This window comes from Atractosteus spatula, chromosome 6 (assembly GCF_055471065.1).
Source record: "Atractosteus spatula isolate fAtrSpa1 chromosome 6, fAtrSpa1.hap1, whole genome shotgun sequence".
NCBI classification, from domain to species: Eukaryota; Metazoa; Chordata; class Actinopteri; order Semionotiformes; family Lepisosteidae; genus Atractosteus; species Atractosteus spatula.
The window spans coordinates 10,262,313-10,280,483 of record NC_142711.1 but is presented as its reverse complement, the minus strand read 5'-3'; the positions used below and the strand labels follow the sequence as shown (position 1 = coordinate 10,280,483).

The window sequence follows — 18,171 nt, the reverse complement described above, 5'->3', positions numbered from 1 at the left end:
AGGGATGTTTTTAAAAGCATGCAGAGAAACAGTAGCTAAGTAGGCTTTTGAAGATGTCGTTTTGTATATTGCATTGCGCTTGTGAACATTTCTCTAGCAACCTGAAACACCTCTTCAGTTTATCAGTTTCTAAAAATTAATTTAGTCCATGTCAGTATTGATACATTTTGTTTAAAAGGAAAATTAACAAACCAGGGGTGCACATAGGCAGGAAATGCAATGTTCTGACTATTTTTCTACCTCAGTCACTTCAATAAAGCACGCACTTGGGTTCAAGATGATTTGCAAACGATGGACGACACAACTACAGTATGTTGTAAAACACAGAACAAATGTGTGGCATTCGGCAACATACACCCTCCAATTCCCAGTCTGAGACTGTAAGATTGCGATGTGCGGTTCAAACACTTTTCAACCGAACGTGTTTGACTTTCGCAAAGTGAACAGCCCGGACCAGCACAGCACATCCGCGCCTCTGCCGAGGCAGTCTTCCTACCAGACCGCGTCTGTCGTCACGGCTGGGCTTTGACAACTACTCTTGCTTTGTCGCTGTTCGTTTGAAGGCGTTTTTGACGTAAACTTAGTCCATTTAAAATTCAGTCCGTTGTTTTTTTTCTGAAGCGTTGCTTGGTGTGAAATCACGGACCTCCATTGTGCTCATGTATCTTCGGGTGAGCAGAGTCACTCCCACATAGGCGTCAGGCGCGCTCTCCTGAATTTCATCAAGGCCATTCAAGGGTCTCTGCAGAGACGCGAGCTCCCCACTAACCCCATCTCAGCACAACGGCGCTTGAATTACCGGCTGGATCGACTTGGGGAGGGGGGAAGCCAGGAGGGGGAAAAAAAACAACTTGGGAAAAAAGACCCTTAACAATCTGCAAAGAGATGCACACACAGAAAATTCTGATTCGCCCGAAAATATTTACTGGATTACATTAAACATTTTTTTTAAACTTCTGAATGTGCTGAATGTACATGGAGTATCCCAAGCCTTTATCCCTGTGATTCCTGTTTAAATCCGATTGGGCATCGGACCACTTAGGGGGAAAACTGCTTCCCATCAACCAGGGTGGACTATCCTTATAGACCGAAGTCTTGCTTTTATTACGTTAGTGAAAATGAGTTGTTGCACCGGACGATGCGCGCTGATCTTCCTATGCACTTTCCAGCTGGTGAGTAAGACTGCCTTTTTGTTTTCTCATTCTTACATGTGCAAGATGTTCGTCCAGCGATCGTAAACATACGACCCATTCCTAGGGCATGGCTATACACAATTCTTTTTTTAAAAAAACAGACACTATACACAATAGTCCATATTTGATTATAGCAAAGAGGCAGATGAGGAGCTTGAAAGCTTATCTTTGTGGTACAGCACAGTTCACATCAGTGAAAGATAACGGCGCTCTTTGGGAAAATAAAGGGCAGTCATATACTGTATAAATCGGATCTCTCGCTTCCTGTATCTTTGTGCATAAGGCGAAAACAACTTTATGGCGTTTTTTTTCCCCCCAGAAGTATTATTTCTTTGTTTCTTTTGGACTACGTTTTCAATATGCAGTGCAAGCGGTGATCACTGTAACTTAATACGTGCGTCGAGTCTTGCTAATTAACAGTAAACATTCTATGCATAAATTAAACTATTTTATTAACACAGCTGGGTCCTTGCAATGCTGCTGTCTGAGAGTGATCGGAGTTGTGGTAAATATGACTACTCTTATCAAAACAAAAGTGTGACGGATCAAGTCAGGGGAGAAGTGGTAGATTTTTTTTCTGTGAATAATACGAAGCGCGGTTAATAAATAATCTGCTCTTTTTTTTTAACGGCACTGAAAATCGAAATCGCCGTGGAAGGCGCCTGTGATTTCAGTTTTAGCAATGTATACAATAGGTCCAGATGTACAGTAGCTGTAACAAAGAGAAACTCGCAAAACAAAGATACCTCATGTGCATTTAAGAGATTAGTTTTTACAGCCACACACACTTTATTACCAAAACTATGGACCAGTGTTTGAAGGCAAAGCGATCAGTTGCAGGTAGAATATTTAATCGTGGTTCCTTTGTTTACATTGCGACCGTTAGGTACTGTATAGTACAGTGATTGATGTACACTGTACAATGTGGAATCCGTGCTTTTTGCTCAATGAGCGGCGATCTGCTTTGGGCTTAGTGGAATAAATAAACTATTTAAATTGCAATACAATAAAGCTGATCTTCGTTAAAAGGAAATGGTTTTCGATATTTAAAAAAAAGATCACGGAGTAAAATCTTCTAGGATGGTCATTCTTTTTAAGTTGCAGGAAGAATGATAGCCATCATCATCTATCCCGTAGAGAGATATTGGTTATCGGAAGCTTTCATTGGTTAAGCAACATAATTACTAGAATCAAGTTGTCAAAATTACTGTTTTTTAGAATATTTAAATACTCTTTCCTGGTTCTCTTGGAAATTAATCAGAAATATTTACTTCCCGTTTCACAAATTTTTAATCTGTTAATTGAAGTCGTAGATGCTACTGGGCAGCAGTATAGGGAGGAATACTTTCATGAACTTGATTTTTGTGTAGAGTAATGGCTTTTTTTACAGAGGTGATTTCTTTGTGAATGTGCTACACGAGAAATTCTTCACGAATTCAAACACTATTTGGCGCTTTTATTATCTAGGTAATATATAAATAGATATTTAATGACCATGACATCTTGTTCAGTTAATTAATATTAAAATGCTGCCTGAAGTATTAAGAATCGTATGCTATGCTTTATTCTAAAGGATTGCCCCACGAGGTGGATGAAATAGTTCTTCTCCAAATGTAAAGTACTTTGGCATCCTTTGAGACAGAAAGCGCTTTAAAAATGTGGATATGAACTATTATCATATAGAACCTTTTTGCGGGTTTTGAAACAATACGGAGAAATATTTCAGGTCTTGAGCTTTACAGAGCAACTGGATTTTGTTGTTTGTGTACTTAACTCCAGTTTAAAATTCTCACGTTACATTAATCCATTGAAGTAGACTGTAACATCTATTCCATGTGACATAAACGTCTGATAACGATAAAATGTTTCAAGTGATTTTTAGCATGAATAGGGCTGATGTTAATGTAGGATTAGAATGTACAGTCTTTTGGCATGATTGTTTTGTTGCTCACCCTGGAAAAGCCTGGAGTCTGGAAGCCAGCAATGTCAGTGGGTACTCAATATCTCAGAACTACATCTTTTAAGCACATCTCAAAACCAGAGCCACACTTGTTACAAAAGATCCTTCTGATTAATGTTTCATGTCCCATAGATGAGGTGCTGTTTTTTTCAAAGATTAAACAAGAGACATTTTCCTGTAAGAAAACAGAAGAGGGATATAGTGCCATATGAACTTAGGACAAAGGAATTTAAGTCCTTTTAAAATGTCTCTTCTTTACATGAAGTGTAATACCATTTTAATACTGCTTTAGAGTGTGTGTGACCTCCAGTAATGTGGTAATCTGGTGCAGAACATTGTGCACATAATGGAATGAAACCCATTTTATTATAATCTTCTCATGCTGGTTGTTTTAAGATCCACATTCTATGGACCCTGTAAAGATTTGCCACACCTTTGTGATTTTGTGACTTTTACAATTTTATTAACTTATACATATAAATATTGTCTTCACATTTTGTCCTTTTAACACCAAAAAGGAATACGTAACATCGGTTGTAGTAGGAGCATATCCTACAGCCCAGTATGTACAGTATGTTTTTAAATGAAAACCTTTTGGCCATTTAATGGATCTTCTCAGTTAATTATTGTAAAAATTGGGTTGTGTATTGAAAAATCAAAACATGTTTTGCAGTCACTTTCATGTCATTCTTTTCGGTTAAGAAAACACAGAACTGAGGTTGTAGTAAGTTCTGAAGGAAGAGAAAGTTCTGTCAGTAAAAACAGTAATTTTGAGAACCTAATCTGGATTAGCCATTGTTTTTAAGTGAGATAAACGTAGATAGTGGGCAATGCTTTGTAAAGGGGGAATAATGTTTAGTTTGTTACATGTATGAAACATAGACATGATTAAGCACTGTGGAATATCTCTGTTGGATTTTTCCTGTCTTCAAAGATGCTGGCGTATAGAAAAACAAAAAACAGCCTTTATTAAAATAACACGGTGATATCATCTTGGTCTAACAGACATGAGTAACACTACAGCATTACCTATCCCGTCTCCATTCTCCTTCACTGGTCTCCTTCAGAATAGCAACATTCATGTGGAAATGTGTTCTGTGCTCCATCTAAACATGGTTAGAAGAACTACACAATTTCCATACATTACTGGCTATTATTAACCAATGTATGAAAAACAATACAGCTAGCAATGTGTAAAATAAAATTAACAAAGCTTAATGGCTAATACCGAATAACAAGGGAAGCAGAAGATGTTTACTGACCAAAGCACAAAATCTGCCATCCACAAATCAGTTTTAATACAGTTAGAAGTCTTTCGCCTTCTGTGCCTTCTGTCATTCCCGCTGTAATGAAATTGAAAGCCCTTGTTATTCGGTGGTTTACTCTGAGTAATGTGACTGGAGCCATGGAACTGCGCTGGGTAGCCTGTGAAGTGGTGATGTTCCATGTCTGCAAGGCAGGACAGGCGCAGCTGTGCTTTCTGGCCATAAATATACAGTTAACTGTACACAGTGGGTGAGGTGACACTTTGATACCAGCGGGAGCCGTAGATATATTGCGTTTATATAAAGAATAAATCTCCTGCGTCGTCCGGTGAAAGCAGTTGTTGTGGAGCAGTCAGGTTTGTCTTGCTCCGTTCAGTGTAAAGTCCCGGGTTTCTAAGTGAAGGCCTTACCTTCTGTTGTGTCAGCTGCTGCTTTATTCCCCACGGTCAAATGTTCCCTTGAACACAAACGAACGCCTTAAAACGCACACCTGCAACTGAACATGCACACCTGAACTGAACAACTGAACATGCTGCTGCTGTGAGATAACTGATATATCGTAAATATTGTTTTGTTCTGAACTCTACAATTCAGGTAGTTGTCACCAAACATCACTGGCTTTGTTGCTTTCTTGGGACAAGATTGCAGCTGGAATTTGTTATTATTATCATCATTGTTATTATTATTTTTTGTATTTAGCGGACGACCTTAACCAGGGTGACATACATATACAGTATATTAAATTTATATGAGAAGCAGTAAGTACAAGGAACAACTACTGTATGTAAATACAGTGAAAAAAGAAAATGGCAGGTACAGTAGGCTAAAACAAGCTGGTAGTTGAATACAAGAGCTGCGCTAGGCGAAACAGTAGGAAACCAATGTACAGATAGTGTGGACACCGTACAGTACCGATAGGGCATTGATGTATTATATGTATTAATTCCATGTTAGTACTGAACAAGCACAATAAGCAAATTATGCTGCCTGTTTGAGGGTTTTAAGAACATAAATGTGGTAGAATGTAAATCAGACCTGGGAAATGCTGTTTTATTGTAATGTTATTTTTTGCTTAATAAATCTGGCTAAGAAGCATTTTAATGTCATGCTGCTGCTCATGAAAATGAATAGGGTGGTTTGAGATATTACTCACAGAGATGGATAGATAATTTTGTGGCCTCTGGCTCTTTATTTTAGGGTTTTAAAACACAAGCGGTTGACACTTTTAATTGTATCAGACTGTAGTATATCAATTTGAAGAGGAGCAATGTTTCAGTTAACTGAAAAAAAAGCATCTATTTGGAAGACCCTCAATTTTTACTAATCATGTTTGCAGTATTTCTAGACAACATAATTGAAAGAGCTCTACACTCGCTATGACTGTGGAGTTTTTAATCTAAATGTTTAAAGCATAGCTATCCAATCATGGTCCTGGAGGGCCTGTATGTCTGCATGTTTCACTCCAACTTGGTACTTAACAAAATAAACAAGCTCGTTATTGGCTTAATTGGAGAAATTTGACAAATTCCTCCCAGCTTTTCAGATACCGCGGCTTTAAAAAGAGAATTTGAAAAGGCAGACACACCAAGCCCGTGGGACAAGGATTGAACCCTGCTCTTTGTCAAAGAGGAATATACCACAGATTTAAATGTGAGTTGGTTTTAAGGACGATACAGTAGTCCAGACCGTGAGGACTGTCACCAATTAGCGAGCAAAAGTTCAACTTGCCAAAGCTGACTTAAAGGGAAAAATCCACTGTAAGTGTGTGTGGATCAGTTTCACCTGCAGTAGAGGATCCCTGTTGGTGCTTTTTGTACCTGCTCTTCAGCTGTCAAGACTGGGAGCTCTGAGGGTCCTCAGGGCTTCTTACCAGGCAAGATGGCACGATGCCGGAGCCATCTGTTTCCATGTTAGCTTAGGCCGCGAATGTCATGCATCCTCTCCCAACTGCACCTCATCATGTAGTTCTTCGTGGCCTATATTTAGCTTCTAGCTCTGTGGGCAGATGTGTTAAATGTGTGGTTTGTCCAATTTAACATGGCATCATCATTGGGGATTTTTAGAGTGGGATGTCAGTTAAACCTGAAGTGGATCGTTTTCAAGCCCCCGTTTGGATGGCTGTTTAAGCACAGGGGTGAGGGGGATACAGGACACAAGTGAGCTGAGTGCCTACATGAATGCAATCATTTAATAAGAGATTTACCCCTTGGAAATATGGAAAGAAATGTAAAATAAGGGAGAACTCATCGATTCTTTTTTTAATGAATTTACTTAAGGCCACGATGCTGATTTATCTTTTTTTTCCCTTGACTCTTCATTTTGTAGTGTAATTTAAGACCCTGGTAGACCCTGATGCTCTTGTTAGTTGAGATCTTCAAAGGAAAACATCTGTTGTCTGTTTTGCAAGGAAATAAAAAATGTATGGAATAAACTGAGTGGAAATGTGTTACAGTAATAGAACTGTATTCTGTGCACCACGAGTATAAAGATAGAGTTCTCTGTTATGCTTCTGATGCCTTAAGAAGAAATAAAAATAGCTAACGATGTCTTGCTTATGATTTGTAGCCTCCTGGTTCCAGCTTTCTTTGTTAATTAATTGAATAAACCACTAACCATGTTTTGAAAGTCTTAATCACTTAATTGCAATTATTAAACCTGTACTCAGATGACCCTGTGACTGTTTGCTAACCCATTTAACCTTGTGGTGACCCTGACTCTGAGCCAATAACACGCTTCTGCTTTATAACTGACAGAAGACGACTTGCTGTAAATGAGCACAAGAATGGCTCACTCTACGAAGGAGTATCAGGCTTCTCGAAATGCCTGCTGTGTTACTTGTCAAAAGTTAATATTTTATATTTTACTTGAACTTCGCCTATCTGTTGCTGTTGGGAGGGTCGTGAACCAGTCTACCTCTTGCTGGAAAGATGAAGCTTCAGTCTACTCAACTGTCAGAATTAGTTTAAGAGCTGCCCACAAACAGGATACCTACTGTAGCTAGGACATCAATCATCAATTCTTCCACATCTTGGAAAACTAAACTGGAAAGGTTTATATTGGACATCACGTCAGGTTTTTAAAACGTAAACAAATCATTTTAGGGAAGGTTTTATGTTAGGAGACCCTGTTCTAATTTAAAATTAAAATAGCAGTAAACATACAGCACCGTATTGCATTCCCAACCAGTCTCTGGATTTGTCTGTTCTGTTTGTGAATGTTCATTATGAAAGCACAACAGCAATTTGGGATTTCTTTATTTTTTTCTAACTATATTTTGAATATAAGCTTCATATGATTTGTGATAATACTCACTATACTGAAATCCCCTTGAAGAGAACTAAGGCTTTAATATTTAAGGCCACTTACCTTTTTTCCACCATGAGAAGCGACCATGTGGCAGATGATTGGTTGGAATCTATTCAAGTCAGAGTAATTAGCTTCAGTGAATCGATAGAACCCAAGGGACATCGTCGTTCTCCATTCAGCTGAGGTGCTTTTCAAAAACATTTGCAGGATACTGAGGATGGAGGGGATTTCTCCAGGGAGAATTTGTATTAGGTTTAACACCTGAGCTTTCTGGGGGGTGTAATTTCAAATGGCCTGTTAATTACTTTGAATTCTATATTGCTTGCACATTTCAGATGGCTATCTAATCCATCCAACTGTCCATTTTCTATATGACATCCAATACAGGGATGTGGAGGGTCCGGAGCCTATCCCAGCAATGGGCACAAGGCAGGGTACACCCTGGATGGGACGCCAGTCTGTCGCAGGCCACACACAGACACTGCCAATTAACCTGTCCTTAGACTGTGTGGGAGGACACCAGAGCACCCGGAGGAAACCCACACAGACACAGGGAGGACATATAAACTCCATGCAAATAACACCCCACGACTGGAATCAAACCCAGGGCTCCAGACCTGCAAGGCAGCAATGCTAACCGCTGCGTCACAGTGCTGCCCAGCTATCTAATCTATTGATTTAATTTGAAATATATCCACTATTTCATGTTGAGGGTGAGTTTGCTTGACAAAGAAATCCTTGAGGTATATCTTGGTAACCACTATATTAGGGCACACATTTTATGGGTCTGGTCACACTAACGACAGGAGTGATAGTTTTATGTTAGGGCATTCCCTCAGACTTTTAAAACTTTTTAACACCACTTAGCTGCATGATAAATTCTTTGAGATGTGCCTCATTAGCTAGTTTCACAGATTAGTGGCTGGCTGTTTTCCGCAGGGGAATGGAAAATATTAGACCTCAGGGCTGTTCCAAACAGAAGAAAGATAGAGGCTTCCAATGAATTCCACAAAGGCACATTTTTAATTTTAATGGTCACTTTTAACAGAAAGCACAGGGGGTTGAACGCTGAAGATGTATTATCAGTTTATAAGGACACTTGTCTAGCTGAAGCAAAGTGGTGCATTTAAAAAATATCAAACGCTTCCAAGTTTGATAAAATGTGTTTATGTGCAAGCTGTTAAAGTCACAGCTGACAGTGTAAAGAAATAGTTTACACCTTGCTGGAACTTCTAGGTGATACTGTGAATTGAAGTTCTATAAACATTTAAAATATGTTACAGTGAACCTTGTATTAGATACAGGGCTTCAGGGGACAAAAGCACTTAATTAAAAATAACTTCCTGTTGATCCTGGAATTTGATATTGAAAATTAATACATACAAATACAGTTCTTTAAAATATTTTCCTATATTTGAAATATTGTCTGATTAATAAACATTATTAGTGCATATAATAATTAATCATTCTTTCTTTGGTTAATACTTCTACCCAAGTGTATAATTCATATAATAACAAATATATAAATTGTACATTGATATATTATTTTATGTTAACAATATTTTTAATTAATACATATGTAATGATACAGAATGTTTTATTTAAAGAGGTGGATTTCAGTCTGCAATTTCTTTTAAAGGTTGCAACTGCAGAACATCAGTGGCATAATGGAATTGACCTGCCTTTGTTACAGAATTGTCTTTCCTCTCTACTTCAGAGATTGAGATCATGAACAGGTGTTTATGTTTGCTGAGTGCCGAGTGCATGACAGCTGGCACAAAGGCAATTTGCAGATTTCATGTTGCGGAAGAAGAGCCATACAAGTGATTTTTCCTTGAACGTTATCAATGATTAATACCATACCATGCTACAAAGTAGAAAGAAGAGAAAAGACTGATTCTGAAATGCAGCTGCCTTCTTCTTGAAAAGAAACTGTTTTCTCTTTCTAATATTCAGCATCGTATTTAGAATCTCCAGAAATGTTCCTTATACCCGCCCAATTAGGAATACCCTTCCTGTGACAAGTGAGGAAGAGGAGGCAGACACCTCTGATCCTCTTGCCTCTGAGCTGCTCGCCTCTGAACATGTCACAGGCAGCGCAGTCCGCAGGTCTATAAAATCTTTGAGCTCTATAAAAACCTGATGATTGAAAAGACAGAACAGATAACGGGATATATTACAGATAATGTAATTGTAATTACCTCCTTAATAGCGGGGTGTGTAGCTATAGCAGGAGGGGAAGCAGCCATGTTTTACAAGATAAACAAGATAAGAATTATTTTTCTATTTCATGTTCTATTTATTTTATTTACTTTTATGCATATCTCTTTTCGTTTTATTAGTGAAGGCTGTGAAGCAATATTGCCAAATGAGTTTCCCAAGTTTAGGATAATGAAGGTCTTCGAAAGGCCTGAGGTTCAGCTCCGCAGAAGGAGAAGCGATTCCCTCTCTGTCCAGATGAGTGTGCTTGGCTGCAACGGTCACCGTGTGGCTGATAGCGGGGCTCGGGGAATGTGGGTCGCGACACGACCCCCGATCATGACCCCCAAAGGCGGAGGTCATCCTGGCTTCTTCGGGTCCACTTTTTGCCTGAGCCACTCGAGAAGTCCGGCAGTCTCCTGTAACTGGTACATTGACACAGCTCCCCACTCACCCTTGTTTAAGAGAACCCATACTGTATAGTCAACATAATGCAGATAAGCAGGCTCCCACAGCTGAAACATTGTGTTTTCTTTCTTCTCTTTTCAGCATGGAAGAAACCTATTACTTCTTCCTCATAAGTATGCAGATATGAATCTGCAAATATCAGGTTCTGAATCTGCAGGTGTAAATCGCAAATGAGAAGACTTTCTAACTATTGAACTAACAAAGGCGGTAGTTAGTGCCAGTGCACTTGTGTTCAACCCCACACCCAATGCTAAGCTTTGCATGTGCAAGGTCTAATAGCTGTTGGGTTCTGCAGTTATACTGCATTTGATATGATCTGGCTTTTAATTTCTACAACATTTCTTTTTTTTTTTGGCCAGGAAGTGGGTTTTGTAAACAGAGCTGTATTTTGTGAAGGCCTTAGCTTTGAGACCTAGCTTTTCGTAGTGGAAACAGTATTTTTGTTAAGATGTTTTTATGTGTATAAAACACATTACAAACTGTTAGACTTTTCTCTTTGAAATCCTCCATAATTACAGAAATACAGGCGCATGATGTGACATTATTAAATGGTTTTATTAAGGTCATTCTTTCTGCTGAATCATCAATCAAGATTTTTTAAGTAATGGTCTCAGTCACACCATGTCAGACACACCTATTGTGTACCAGTCTAATTATATTTTAATGACAGAGAAAATCTGCGCCTTTGGTGATGAAAGAGCTACAGATCAGTCATTTAAATGACCTGTCAAAGGCACATTTTTTATTGGTTAAAAATAACTTCTTGACTGATGAACTGGCCTCAGATGGCCAGATTGCAAGACAAATGGAAAAGTAAAAATAGCCTGATAAATCTAACACTGAATGGCAAAAACTAGATTGTACAGTATATTACTCAATGAAGAACACATCAAAAAAGTTCCAGGCCAGTGGAGGTTACTCACTATATCATGTTTGTTGACACCATATCTTAAAATCCTGTCAGGATTGTTGTTCAGAGATTCCGGCAAAACAAAATTTGCAGTATTTTTTGGCATAAACCCATTAATCCCACTTACGAAAATAGGGTTGTGAGTTTTTGTTCTTGTACAGTGTGAACCTAAAGCAAAGGTTTGATGTGATTTTAATACCTTTAACTGTGCATATTCTGTTTCCTAGAGTCTAAGTTATATTTGACATTTTTATCAGGTTCTTCTGGGTTTTACCTGACCTTGCATGGTTTTGTTTACCAGGTAATGTTTGCAGTGTTTGTACATCATTTAACATCAGCATATCTCTTTGCGGCATGCTAGTTTTTAAATTGTGCTTTACTGTTCAGTTTTAGATATCAGAAGGGATCAATGGCTGTTTTGTATTCTGTCTGAGGTTCTTGTTCTTGGTTTCTATGCTGAAGGATATTTTTAAAAGTAATAAGATGCGCAGTCTTGATAGCAATATTAATTTTTACTGGTCAGCACCTCATCGGTTTTGGGTATATGTTCTTTTTTTCTCCTTTCTGGACAGTCTTGAAACACAGGGCCCAGAACACAGTTGACCTGAAATGTTCCAGTTTCTTATGTTTTTGAAATAGAACTTGCTCCGAAGTGCAAGGCTGTGGGTAAACCAAAAAAAAAATCACATAAACCAAACAAAAGTCACAAAAATAAAAGGAAATGTAAAAAGAAAACCTTATTATGGTGAAAGATTCTAAATGCAATCAGTTTTGGCACCCAGATGATTTTGTTTTAGCTAATCGGAACATGCCAGAAATATTTGTAGTGATATGGCAAGCAAAACCACATCAATAAAAATGTTAGTGGAAAACTGCACAGTTCCCTTTTATACTGCGATATTCTATTTGAATTCAATTGACACTCATTTAAAAGCTGTAGTTGGAAGTCACAGTTATGGCGACATTAGGAGGAGCATTGTTTAGGTGCTCCCTAACCTAAATCTGATTGATTTATCACTTTTCATAACCACTTATCCAGTTTGGGGTCACAGAGGCCTGGAGCCTAAGCCAGGCAGTGTTGAATGCAAGGCAGGATACACCCTGGACAGAATGCCAGTCCATCGCTGGGCACACACAGAGACATTCACACCAGGCCCAAGTTTCCCTGAAGCCAGGTAACCTACCAGTATGTCTTTGGAATGAGGGAGGAAACAGGAACACCCAGAGGAAACCCACACAAACCTGGAAAGAACACAAACTCCAGGCAAATAGCACTCCAGGAACTGAGCCCAAGGCTTGGTTTATCATATACCTATTTTAAATGCAACATATACTTATTTTTTTAATGCATAAAAAATGGAACTTCTATTGCCGTAAAATAAAAATAAAATAATTTCAAACTCTCATCAGGCATTTTCTGTGGTAATACTGTATATAATTCATATAATGTCTGTGGAACATCTGCAACTGTTAAAATATTTGTATTATCTGGTATTATCATGGTAAAATGAGTCAATGATGTGGAAATACATTTATATTTTTTAATTGAAAATATTATTTTCTAGTACATTTTCCAGTAAGTATTGTAGATTCTCTCCAGTTTTTCAATACTTATGAAAACCATTTCAGAGAAATAAACATTTTTGATAATCAAGGAAAACCTGCCAAAAGTATTGGACTGAGAGGTTAATAAACAATCAGTTAATTCAAAAAGAATATAATATTGAACAAACTGATTTCTACTTATCATCCCAATTAAACTCCAAACCAAGAAAAATAAAAACGTTTTCATGGGTTTTGAAATCCCTCACAAAATTAAGGCAATCCCCTAGTAACATTAAAGTCTATTTTCATCTGCAACAGAGGGTTCAAACAGCACAGGTGGTGTCTCAGAGAGACTGTTCACAGCTGTGAGTGAATCATGCCTGCAAGACACTGCCTACTGTATGTGTTTGCCGAGCAACTAAACTCATGACTCTGCATAAAAGAGAGAGAAAAACCATAACTAAACTGAAACTGCCAAACGAAACAGCCATGGGTTTACAATGAGGCTATTGTCTGAGTTGTTTATCATCAAAGAATGGGCACACTGACAATACCAATACACAGTTATTTCCTATTCTGCAAGTTACCATGCTTTGCATTTTGCATCACAATCTTGAACTTTCCTTGCAACGGATCATGCGGTACTTAGAGGTTGCAAATGGCTTTTGCTCAAATTTGGAAAATTACCCCAAGAATTCACTCCTTAGAAAGAACATAGTGTTCAAAAGCCATTTTCTTTTCTTCAAGGTATTTGTCTTCATTCTAAACACTGGTTAAGTCAGAGACTAAAAATGAGAAGACATGGTTCAAATATATAAACATTAGAAATATATAAAAAACGTAAGAATTGTTATATATAAGAAGAAGCCGCTTGGCCTACAGTATATAACACATTCGATATTTAGGAGCTAATTGATCCAAGACACTTTGTGACAGTGCCGAGTGGGTGGAGCTGCGGCGAGCACCGGTAAAAAGTCAACGCCCCTAACTGAGGGACAGAAGCGCCGGTGAGGTTAGCAGGGACCACAAATAACACAAAAAGGGTGAAAAATGCAACAAAAAGGACAAAAGAAAGGTGTACCGCTGTGCATCGCGACCTCCAGGCTGGGCTTACCCTATTTAACAGGTCCAGCCTGGGAAAAAGAAGAACCGCTCCCACAGCAGTGACCAGACTGGACTTGTTGGACTTGTAAGGCAAAAACAAAACGAAAACATAGCGTGTGAGAAAGGTGTGCCTGCCCTGGGGAAGATACGTGATGGGACAGGCAAAAAGAAAAAGATCGCCTTACAAGTTCAAGTTCACGTTTATTTGTCATTTCAGCTATATACAAGTATACAGTGGAACGAAATACCGTTCCTGCTCGTCCACGGTACAGATACAGGCAGGACAGACAGGACACTGACATAGACATTGTAGACAGGATACACATAGTGCAAAGTGCAGATAGTGCAAATTACAAGGTAAATACATAATACAATATATACAACACACTTTATTTAAAACCTGTTTCTGGAATTGGGGTGGATTACGCGGTGGCAAACCCCCTCCGGGCCTGTCGGTGGAAAAATACTCCCTTTTCGGGGGGTGGACCTGTTCGTGCCTTCGGGGGCTGTCCAGTGTGCCTTTATAGGACCTGCCCAGTTCTGGCGTGTTGTCTAGAAGCCGGGACAGCTGGGACTACAGCCGGGACGCCCTTCCTCCAGGGCTCCGCCTCCACGCTGGGCACGCCCCCCGCGTAATGACGCAACTTTTTCAGCTGCTGCTTGAAAGAAGCCAGAGTACCAGCTTCAGCAATATGGCAGGCTTACTTGTTCCACACTCCCACAACCTTTGGCTTAAATTCATACCCCCTCTTGTCCGGTTTTAATATACTTCCACATGGATTGGTGTGTGTCCTCATATACTGTAGGTTTGTGTTTCACTGTGGATTCTAAACAGGTTCAGTGAGTTGACTGTTCCCATGTCTTTGGATCTGAATAACTCGATCTGGATAAAGATTCGTCACAATTTTCCTTGTACAGGACTAGCAAAATGCATGCTGTTTTTAGCCAGCCAGGGTAGGACTTTTCTTTAATCCATAAAATGTATCAGATTTATTTTCTCTGCACTAACTCAAGAGCAGCAGCGTCCTGTTTGTAAAATACAAAATACAATTTTTTTGTCAAATGTACACTATTCTGTATTATTAGCATCATTAGCACATTTTAAATGTAATATAACATTCGTTGATTAATATTCTTTACTTTTAACAATATATCCTAACATTTTATTTCTCTTTTTATTGCTTCCACACACTCTCTAGAAGAAACTGAGGTATCAACAAACTACTTTGCTTTTGCTACATGGAATATTTTGCAGTAAACATCATTTGCCATGTGATTTCCCCTGCTTGAATTTAATGGATTTAAGTCTTTTTGAATTACATTTACTGCCACCACAGTGTTTCTTAATCCTCCTATTTTCATGTTGTCTTCAAACTTGACTAGTTTGCTGACGATACCAGAATCGACTCTGCATCGCTGATATTAATGACTGAGAGCTGTGGTTTTAGTGGTTGTCCACATAAAGGACTTAACATTTCAGAATTATCAAGGGTGCCTGTCTTCAAATGTACAGTATTTACATTTACAAAGCATTTTTCTGCTGCCCCTCATTACCTTCATTAATGGTAAGAAATGCTGATGAAGACGTCATGCTGTTGTTAAGGAAGATGTGTCACATTGTGCTTCTTCTATTGAACTGATTTATGGCGATTTTAATCAAGTACAATTTCCATGAATGTGGAGCATCTTAGATGCATGCTTGACAAAAATGATAATTACACAGTAATTAAGCATCTCAAGTAATCCTATACTTCATTATTGTACTGGGTGGCATGGTGGCATTGCTGCCCTGCATACCTGAGTCCCTGATTTCTATTCTGGGCCTGGAGTGCTAAGTGTGGAGGCTGTATATTCTCCCCATGTTCATGTGGGTTTCCTTCAGGCGCTCTGGTTTCCTCCCACAGTCCAAAAACATGCTGGTAGGTTAATTGGTTTCTGGAAAAACTGGTCCTGGTGTGAGTGTGTGTCTGTGTTTGTATCCGTCTGCCCTGCGATGGACAGGTGTCCTGTCCAGGGTGTATCCTGCCTTGTGCCCGTTGCTTGCCAGGATAGACTCCAGCTCCCCCGCGACCCTATTACTGTATTTTCTCTCGTTGACAGCTCTCGCGCACACTTTTTTCCGATCAAGCATCACTTACTTACGGTTATGATTTCATCAAATCAACTGAATCACAGTCAACATGTTGTCAGATCTGTCTACAGAGTTTGGGACAAGACATAATAGTTATTTAGAATTTTGTATTCACAATCCTTTACTTATCTCCCAAACACAGAAAAGTGCATCCCTGCTTTAACAATCCTATGACCAAAAAAAATATGACTCCAATTTGAGCGTACACCTGTACTCTCTTGTTTTATATTAATCAATTGTCCATCCAAACTTATGGATTCTCCTTAATGTATACCACATGAGATTATAGAATTATTCCTTTGTGAGGAAATTTATCAAAAGCTTTCTATACATCTACACCACATCGTAAGTGTCATAGCTATTTTTTAAGGTTAAAAGATATGTTAACACCATATTTATTTTTACTGTTAACTATTCAAACATCTCTAACAAGTTAGTTAATACCCATGATTTGTAAATCCACACTGAGTATGCCCAAGCCTAGTACATACTCCAGATTATCTGTACTGATGAGAGTATGTGATGAATTAATATTCTGAACATATAAAGAGGAATCCAGAGAAATCGCACATCAGTTATAATCAAGCCATATGAGGGCAACATCTGTTAAGAATAAGTCAATCTTTTCTTGAATTATCACAAAATAATGCCAGCAATAGGCTTATGCTCATGTCTACTGTATGTGTTTCCTGTAGATCCTTCAATTGTGGAAATCTGTAGCATGGCAATTCAAAGCCTCAGCAGTATATATGCTGCTAGCAAACCTGCTCCTTGATACTCTTTGTCTTTAAGACAAAAAGACTGATTTGTGAATTGTTTGTCTTGCCTGTGACAATATTCCCCCGGATTCCATCAGAAAGCAAAGCAATCATGTTCATCAAAAACCTACCCTGCACATTGGACGTACATAATTCAGGCTTAGAAATTGGATACTGTATTTTGGGATCCAGTCCTGTGACACATTTGTTGTTTGTTTAAAATTTATCTTGACTGCTTGTCTGTTTTGTGGGCAGCTTTCAATATTCTCGCTTTGCTAGCAATCTGCCTTGATTAGCTCAATATTCCTGTCAGCCTGCATTTTTCCTGTGATGGACGCTCTGACAGGAAGGGCTGTCGGAGTCACTCTCTTACGGTTCATGTTCGAGTGATGGATGAGCTCATTGGTGAGTGCTAGCTGGTCTTCTGCACACCAGGCTTGTGCTAAATGAACTGAGGTGCCCCAGAGGGCTGTACCATTTGCCTCGCCAGAGAGGCAGAAACACTGTAACCACTCAGATCCTAAAGTCTGTTAAAGGTTCACCAAATCTACAGGGTCTTTCTCAGCAGCTGATTTCTCAAAGTAAAACAAACTTGAATTTTAACTTCTTTTTACATGCAAGGAGAGTTCTACGGAATACATTTCTGTCTTGCGCAAGCAAGATAAGATTGTAATAACGTGTATAGAAATAATGAGATTTAATTTGCAGTGCTGTAAAAATAGGACCTTTCACAGTTTGTTGGTGTCCCAAGTATGAAATCTGATAAGATGAATAATGAAGTCCTGGCACAATTTAATCTTTGTACTCTTTTACTTAAAACACAACTGGAGATATATTCCTTTTAGGTTTCATAAGCGTCATAAGGGCTCATAAGGAAAATATCTTACCTAAATTTGCTGAATTGTTTACAAGCTACTTTCAAATTTTGGCAAGAGCAATGTTAATTTTAGCCAAGGTGACTGCAAAATTAACAAAAAGTAGTTTTTTGTGTCATATTACATGTCTTAAAACCTTCATTTTATGATAATCTGAGCAGGATCAGATTTTTGTGGCTACAATGTGAAATTTGATAAGGCAACAACAGCAAAAAATAGTTACACATTGCCTGGAAAATTGGGTAAAACAAAGTTGCAAATGACACTGCTGTGTTCAAAGCTTGTCAGCTTGATATCTTAAGGGAACAGTACCTGAGTTCCAATTAGTGAATATTTTTATCATATTATCCTTCTGTTTTCAGTTACTTTAAACTAACAGCATGTTTTTGTCTTTGCTCCTTATGTTTTACCTTTTAGAATGATGTTTGGTGCAAAAAGCACTACTCTACACATCTAA

At 38.6% G+C, this 18,171-nt stretch overlaps 1 protein-coding gene across 1 annotated transcript in view; it reads left to right on the top strand.

Annotated features, from left to right (window-relative positions):
* The first annotated feature begins 502 nt into the window (after positions 1-502).
* LOC148831799 (sodium/potassium-transporting ATPase subunit beta-1-interacting protein 3-like) overlaps positions 503-18,171 on the top strand; it is a 153,593-nt gene continuing 135,924 nt past the window's right edge. Inside the window, exon 1 of the mRNA XM_088919188.1 lies at positions 503-1,172. Within this exon, the coding sequence (XP_088775314.1) occupies positions 1,119-1,172 (54 nt within the window). The 5' untranslated portion in view covers positions 503-1,118. The remainder of the gene's footprint in view (positions 1,173-18,171) is intronic.